The sequence below is a fragment of the Hyperoodon ampullatus genome (genome assembly GCF_949752795.1).
Source record: "Hyperoodon ampullatus genome assembly, chromosome: 19".
In the NCBI taxonomy this organism is placed as follows: Eukaryota; Metazoa; Chordata; class Mammalia; order Artiodactyla; family Ziphiidae; genus Hyperoodon; species Hyperoodon ampullatus.
The window spans coordinates 6397742-6406017 of NC_136932.1; the positions used below are offsets into that span (position 1 = coordinate 6397742).

Below are 8276 nucleotides of genomic sequence, written 5' to 3' on the forward strand. Positions count from 1 at the left end.
TGAGGTAGGAATGAGTGATTCCCATTTCACAGATGAGGCTAACTGAAACCCAGAGAGGCTAAGGGGAGAAGATGCAAACAAATTAGATGCCCACGATATTCTGGGCAACTGTGCTTTCAAGACTCCTCTCCAAATTACTTCCTTCATTTCCTGGGGGGATAAACAGCCACTGCCCAAAACTGGAAAAGGACAGAGCCAGGAAACCCTTCCCTTTGCCATCGGACAAGCTCCCCTTGTGAGGAGAACATGCAGTTTCTGTGACTGTGAGCCCCCCCGCAGGCCCGCCAACGCCCACCAGCAGCAGCCGCCTTCCACCATCACCTATTGCATGGGAGTACCTGCTTCTGTTTTGTGCAGTGGCCACCCCTCCAGCAACCAGCCTGCAGAAGAACAGACAAAGGAGCATAACCCCCTCCTCAGCAGAAATCAAGCCTTGGGCCCTATACAGCCAGGGCTCTGCTGTAAGCTTATAATTTCCTGTTACCACAGCAACGCAAATGCCTCTATTCCCCTAGCATGTGAGCAGAGCTGCTCCCCACCCCACCTTTTCTCCCAGGCCCCCTCAAAGTCCCTTCCATCTCTGAGATTCTGTGATTCAATTAATTATCAACAATGCCTGCCCCGTTTTGTCATTTTCATTTATTTCATCTGCTGAGACTCTGAGTCCTGCTCCAGATGTGAGTGGTTATTTATCAGAACGTTTGGCCACTGGTTGCCATGGACACTTCACAGCCTGCTTCTTTCATCACCTGTTCATTTTCAGCAAGTCTGGCTGTGAGCGTGGGTACCACAGCCCCTTATGATACCCAGGGGCATCAAAACTCCCCCAGACAAGGAGGGGCCCTGATGACACATGAACAAGAGCTAAGTCTCTAGCCCCAACCGTAGAAAAATCAAACACAGCCTAGAGCTAGTTATATCCACCCAAACCAGGTCGACGCAGCAGTTTATCAAATAAGTTGACCAAACGCACCCTTTGGTTTTCTGGTACATTCGGGCAAACGCTTTAGTCTCTTTGCTAACCATTTAAAGATGTATTTCGATATTGAAAAGTGCAGATTACTGTCTTGCTTTGAAAACAAAATGAGGGAGCCTGGAAGTGCAGGAGCCTAAGGAACTGGCTTTGATGGGGGATGCAAGGGGTGGGGGAGGAGGGACAGACCTGAGAGATGATGGGGAACCCAAGCTAAACCCAGCCCAGCGCAGAGGGCATCAAAGGCATCAGAAGGGGGACGCTCAGGGTTTTCCAGGTAAGGGAGGCGAAGGGGCTTCAGAGGCAGCCAGGACACAGCCACCAGGCAGAGAGAGCGGGGCCATCAGCCCACGGCCCATTGCTCCTGATAACTATGACACGTCCTGTTTGCAGAGCCCAACAGAGGGGACAGGGGATCGATACCTCACTCCACGTTCACACACTCCCTGCTCTTCAAACATGAACGTGTCGGGAAATATGCTTCCTCTGCATCTAAGGTCACTCGGTCCATCCAACTGGGATGTGGTCCAAGGGATGATCACCAGGCTGCTGACCCCAAGGACATGGCAGGGGGCTCTGTCCTGAGCCCAGGGAGCCTGTCTCCCACCTGATATGCCCCAGCTGAAGAATTGCCCCCACTCTGCTCCCGCCCCTCTCTGTGAAGTTCAACTCGCCTTCCCTTCCCCCACATCTGGACGGCTGACTAAATGACAGGGTGGGGCGGGGCTGAGGTACCTGTGCCCATCCTTGTTCCTCTGCAGTGGGGAGCCTGGCCTCCTGGGGGAGGAGGGCTTGGGAGGGCCCTTGAGGGTTTATAAGTGAGGCTGGAGCGCCCAGCAGAGCAGAGAACTGAGGCGCCTGGCCAACAGCAGCGACACGCATCTCCCAACTCTGCAGGTGAGAGCACCCAGAAAGGGAGGGGAGAAGCTGGGAGGAGGGTTAATGGGACCCCTGCCCTCATCCAGGTAGCAGGCTCACACCTCAGTGTCTCCAGGGCTGGGAGCCTTCCCTTAGCCCTTAGCTGGGTTAGGTCTCAGCTCTAGGACCCACCCTGGCATCCCAACCTTTGCCTCGAGCTGCCCTGCTGCCTCAACCAGGGCCCTTCCCTGACCCTCTGACTCCATGCTCACCCCAGCCCTGCGGGATGAGGATGAAGACTATTCTCCCATCTCTCGGGGGAGAAAACTGAGGCCCAGAGAGACATGTGACTTGCCCAAAGTCACACAAATTGGGCAGGGTTGGAACTGGAACCTACAGCTCCTAGACCCATCTCAAGCTCTTTCCTAGACCAGCACTGTCTCATGGAACTTTCCATGTTGGTGGTAACCTTCCACAGCCTCACTGTCCAATACGGTATCCGCCAGCCACATGTGCACTAAAAATGTGGCTTGTGCAAGAGAGGAATTTGTGTGTGTATGTGTGGCCACCCAGCATGTGGGATCTTAGCTCCCTGACCAGGGATTGAACCCGTGCCCCCTGCAGAGGAAGCATGGAGTCTTAACCACTGGACCGCCAGGGAAGTCCCAGGAATTTTTGTTTTGTTTTGTTTTTTTTTTTTTTTTTGCGGTACGCGGGCCTCTCACTCTTGTGGCCTCTCCCGTTGCGGAGCACAGGCTCCGGACGCGCAGGTTCAGCGGTCATAGCTCACGGGCCCAGACGCTCCGCGGCATGTGGGATCCTCCCGGACCGGGGCACGAACCCATGTCCCCTGCATCGGCAGGCGGACTCTCAACCACTGCGCCACCAGGGAAGCCCAGTCCCAGGAATTTTTAATTTTTATTAATTTAAATGTAAAGAGCCACATGTGGCTGGTGGCTACCATATTGGACAGCGTCGCTCTAGATCACTGGTTTTTCAGGTTTGTTTCTTTAGCAGCAGAGCCCTTTCTCTTCCAAAAGAAATCTAACAAAGGGCTTCCCTGGTGGCGCAGTGGTTGAGAGTCCGCCTACCGATGCAGGGGACACGGGTTCGTGCCCCGGTCCAGGAAGATCCCACATGCCGCGGAGCGGCTGGGCCTGTGAGCCATGGCCACTAAGCCTGCGCGTCTGGAGCCTGTGCTCCACAACGGGAGAGGCCACAACAGTGAGAGGCCCGCGTACCGCAAAAAAAAAAAAAAAAAAAAAAGTTCACTTTCAGTTGCAAGACTTAAGCATTACAGAACCGCTCACATGGCCTCAAATTCTTCAGAACACTTTGGAAACCATTGTTCTGGGTTTTAAATTCCTCCGAGAGAAGCAGTCACTGTAACTAGGGTAGGTAAGGAGCAAAGGGGCAAGGCTTGAGGTTGGGAGTTAGGGGAGATCTGGCAGGACCTGGAGGAACAGACCACAACCCCATGCAGAACTGCAGACCCATCAGCAGGGAGGGTCCTGGCCCTGCCTCTGGGTGCCCCACCTTTAAGCTCAACCCCTCTCTCCTTTGCAGACAAGATGCAGCGACGGTGTGCGTATGTGCTGATCCTGGTGCTGGCTCTGGCTGTCTTCTCTGAAGCTTCTTGGAAGCCCCACTCCCACCTGCAAGATGCACCCTTGGGTCCAGGGGCCAATAGGGGCCAGGAGCCACGTGGGCTGGACCAGCTGGGCCCAGCCTCTCACCACCGAAGGCAGCTGGGGCTCCAGGATCCCTCACACTTGGTAGCAGGTAGGAGCTGCTGACAACAGTCCCAACTTGCCTCGCCCAGCCTGGTTTAGCCAAGGTCCCCCCAGGCTGGCCCTGACCTCAGTCTCCAGAGGCTAGGCGTCCTTCCCCCATCCTCACCTCCTCTCCCATCTCTGACCCTCAGACCTGTCCAAGAAGCAGGGACCATGGGTGGAAGAAGACGAAGAAGCATATGGATGGATGGACTTCGGCCGCCGCAGTGCCGAGGAAGGGGACCTACGTCCCTAGAGCCAAGCTTGAGAGCCCAGCCACCTCCCAGCCCAGCCTAGCCCAGCCCCATGAAATATAAATCGAAATAAACTAGCTTCCAATGGATCACATTGTGTCAAGTGTCACGGGGCAGGGAAAGGGGGTTGCGGCAGAGTTGAGACAGGGAGGAGGGTTGAGCACGCCCCTAGGGGCAGGGATACTGGCTAAGTCTCCTGGGTGTCCCCAGAGCTTAACGTTGAACAAGACTCTATAGTGTGGATGGGAGAATGGATGGTGTTATCGCAACCAGAGTGAGCCTTCTGAAAGAGAAATCAGGGCCTCCCTGGTGGCGCAGTGGTAGAGAGTCCGCCTGCCGATGCAGGGGACACGGGTTCGTGCCCCGGTCCAGGAAGATCCCACATGCCGCAGAGCGGCTGGGCCCGTGAGCCATGGCCGCTGAGCCTGCGCGTCCGGAGCCTGCGCTCCGCAACGGGAGAGGCCACAGCAGTGAGAGGCCCGCGTACCGCAAAAAAAAAAAAAAAAAAAAAAGAGAGAAATCAGTCATGCCACTCCAGAGTCAACCCCCACCCCCGGCCAGTGCTTTCCGTTGCACTTAGAATAAAACCTAAGCTCCTGGGGACTTCCCTGGCGGTCCAGTGGTTAAGACTCCACGCTTCCACTGCAGGGAGCACGGGTTGGATCACTGATTGGGGAACTAAGATCCCCGCATGCCGCGTGGCCCGGCCAGAAAAACAAAACAAACAAAAAAACCAACGTGGGCTCCTTGCCATAGCCCTAAGACCTAGCCCTGCTGTCCTCTTCCACCTCATGGGTCCAAATTCCTTCCTCCTTCCTCTTCCTTCCTGCTACTGAAGCGCACCAGGCTCTTTCCTGCCCTGAACCTTTGTCCTTGCGGTTCCCTGTGCGTGGAATGCATTTCCTGGGCACAAACATGGCCGGCTCCTCTTTTTCTCTTGCGTCTTGGTTGAAAGGCCTCTTCCTGAGAGACCTGCCCTTTCTGCTCCTCGCAGGCACGCAGCCCCCAATAGTCTTTCATCACAGCATAGTACCGTCTGCAGAGCGCATTTCACAGTCTGTCGTTGTTTTGTTTGCCAGTTTATTGTCTGCCTCCCCAGGTAGAAGGGAAACTCTGTATGGGTGGGGACCACGTGTCCTTCTTCCCTGCTGTATCCCTAGTGCCAAGAACAGGAGCTACCCCGTAAATATTTATCAAATAGGGGACTTCCCTGGTGGTCCAGTGGTAAAGAACCTGCCTTATAATGCAGGGGATGCAGGTTTGATCCCTGGTCAGGAAACTAGGATCCCACATGCCGCGGGGCACCTAAGCCCGCGTGCCACAACTACTGAGCTCGTGTGCCTCAACGAGAGAGCCCGCGTGTCACAAACTACAGAGCCCACGCGCTCTGGAACCCGCGCCACAACTAGAGAAGAGAAAAATCCACGCACCACAACTAGAGAAGAGAAAATCCACACGCCACAACTAGAGAGAGGCCCGAGCGCCGCAGCAAGGGGTCCCGTGTGCTGCAACTAAGACCCAACGCAGCCAAAAATGAATTAAATAAATAAATAATTTTAAAAATATTTATCAAATGGATAGGCGCGTGGCCGGCACACATACTTGGCGTTTCGCTCGTATCCCTTTACTGTTCCTGTGCCTGTCACAGCATCTTACCACAGGCACCTGTTACTCTCCACCTGAGGGCTTTCAGAATGCAAGGCAGGCTGGAAATTCTGGGGAGTTAGTACCTCCAGAAGCATCTGTCAGTCAGTGACAGATTAGAGCTGGAGAATAATTACCCCAGCTCCCTCACCCCTGGGGTGGGGTAACACTGAGGTGTATGCTACTCTGTCTCCCACGGGTCCCCAGTAGCATTGAGCCCTAGTTACCCACAACAGTAAGCTGCTCAATTATATCCTTTATTGGCTCCCTTCCCTTCCCTGTCTCATATCCTTAGGCTGCTATGGATATTTCTTGTGATCACCACCCAAATAAACTACTTGCATTCAAATCCCTATCTCCAAGTCTGCATCTGGGGGAACTCATCCTAAGACAGTGGGTGTTAGAAGGGGTTATAGGAAGTAAGACCCCCATTATGGGATTCTGAGATTTGGTCCTGCACCAGCCAGACCCCAGTGCTGTGCTAAGAGGGGTGCTGATAACACCTGAAGCATCACAGTCACCTGTGGATTCTCTCACCTTACATCACAATTCCATTCTAGCAAGCCTGCCTCTCTGAGCCTTTGTCTCCTTCCTCAATACTCTGCTGAGGCAATTCAGACATCTTCGATTCAATTGCTGTATACTGTTGTTTTGTCTGAGCTTCAAGGAGTCATTGCCAGCGAGGCATTTGGCTTCAGGTGTCTTTGCCAGGAAATTAAATCCTGAGTCATAGGAGAGTAAGCATCCTTGTCTCCCATATCAATAAACTCTCCCCTGGGAATTCCCTGGCTGTCCAGTGGTTAGGACGCCACATTTTCACTGCCGAGAGCCTGGGTTCAATCCCTGGTCGAGGAGCTAAGATCCCGCAAGCCGGGCGGCGTGGCCAAAATAAAATAAAATAAAATAAAATAAACTCTCCCCTAGCCAGTCATTCTACCATTCTCCAGCTCACCCTCCTGAGTCTACCAACCTCAAAAATCCACTCCTATATTTGTTGTCCTGGTCCCCGATGGTACATATTATCCAGGTCATTCAGCTCCTGCAGCATTTGGCAGAGAATAATCCGTCTCTTCTCTTATCTGGGACAGTACTTCTCCACATGCTAAGACCTGACGTTAGCTTGTGGTTTAGAAATGCCTAAGGGTGGCAGGGGCAAATCTTGAGAAGCATCATTTCAGGAGGCATCTGCCTCAAGGAGGTCTTTGCAGACTCCAGGTAAAGGGAAGCTGCTCCCCTCTGGCAAAGTAGAGGGCCTTCTTCCAGCCCAGAGGATTCCCGGAAACCGGGAGTTCAAGATTCTTTTACTTTTTTTTTTTAATTGAAGTGTAGTGGATTGACAACGTTGTGTTAGCTTCTGGTGTACAGCAAAGTGATTCAGTTATACATATGTATACATATTCTTTTTCATATTCTTTTCCATTATGGTTTATTACAGGATGTTGAATATAGTTCCCTGTGCTGTACAGTAGGCTCTTGTTGTTTATCTATTTTATATGTAATAGTGTGTATCTGCTCATCCCAAACTCCTAATTTATCCCACCACCTTTCCCCTTTGATAACCATAAGTTTTTCTTTTCTTTTCTTTTTTAAATGGGGTAGGGGATTTATTTGTTTGTTTGTTTGTTTTGGCCTTGGGACACAAAGCTTGCAGGATCCTAATTCCCCTGCCAGAGATCAAACCCGGGTCACGGCAGTGAAAGTGCCGAGTCCTAACCACTGGGAATTCCGCATAAATTTGTTTTCTTTTTTTTTTTTTTTTTTTTTTGGTGGTACGCGGGCTTCCCACTGCTGTGGCCTCTCCCGTTGCGCAGCACAGGCTCCGGACGCGCAGGCCCAGTGGCCATGGCTCACGGGCCCAGCCGCTCCGCGGCATGCGGGATCCTCCCAGACCGGGGCACGAGCCTGCGTCCCCTGCATCGGCAGGCGGACTCGTAACCACTGCGCCACCAGGGAAGCCCATAAATTTGTTTTCTATGTCTGTGAGTCTGTTTCTGTTTTGTAGACAGGTTCGTGTCATTTTTTTTCTTAATTAATTAATTTGTTTTTGGCTGCATTGGGTCTTCATTGCTGCGCGCAGGCTTCCTCTAGTTGTGGTGAGCAGGGGCTACTCTTCGTTGCAGTGCACGGGCTTCTCATTGCGGTGGCTTCTCGTTTCGGAGCACGGGCTCTAGGCACATAGGCTTCAGTAGTTGTGGCTTGCGGGCTCTAGAGTGCAGGCTCAGTGGTTGTGGCACACGGGCTTAGTTGCTCCGTGGCAAGTGGGATCTTCCTGGACCAGGGCTCGAACCCATGTCCCCTACATTGGCAGGCAGATTCTTAACCACTGTGCCACCAGGGAAGTCCCTGTGTCATATTTTAGATTCCACATGTAAGTGATATCTTTTGGTACTTGTCTTTCTCTGACGTCCTTCACTTAGTATGATAATCTCTAGGTCCATCCATGTTGCTACAAATGGCATTATTTCATTCTTTCTATGGCTGGGTAGTATTCCATTATATATATGTACCACATCTTCTTTATCCATTCATCTGTCAATGGACATTTAGGTGGCTTCCATGTCTTGGCTATTGTAAATAGTGCTGCTATGAACATAGGGGTGCATGTATCTTTTCAAATTAGAGTTTTGCCCACATATATGCCCAGGAGTGGGATTGCTGGGTTATACGGCAACTCTATTTTTAGCTTTTTAAGGAACCTCCATACTGCTTTCCATAGTGGCTGTACCAATTTACATTCACACCAACAGTGTAGGAGGGTTGGGAGTTCAAGATTCT

The 8276-nt window shown here is 52.2% G+C and overlaps 1 protein-coding gene across 1 annotated transcript; it reads left to right on the forward strand.

Moving 5' to 3' along the window:
- Nucleotides 1-3402: 3402 nt before the first annotated feature.
- Nucleotides 3403-3859, forward strand: GAST (gastrin; the record flags this gene model as incomplete). The annotated part of the gene is made up of 2 exons (XM_079725102.1): nucleotides 3403-3613; nucleotides 3756-3859. 2 exons carry the CDS (start codon nucleotides 3403-3405, stop codon nucleotides 3857-3859), a joined length of 315 nt encoding a protein of 104 aa, XP_079581228.1.
- Between the last annotated feature and the right edge of the window lie 4417 nt (nucleotides 3860-8276).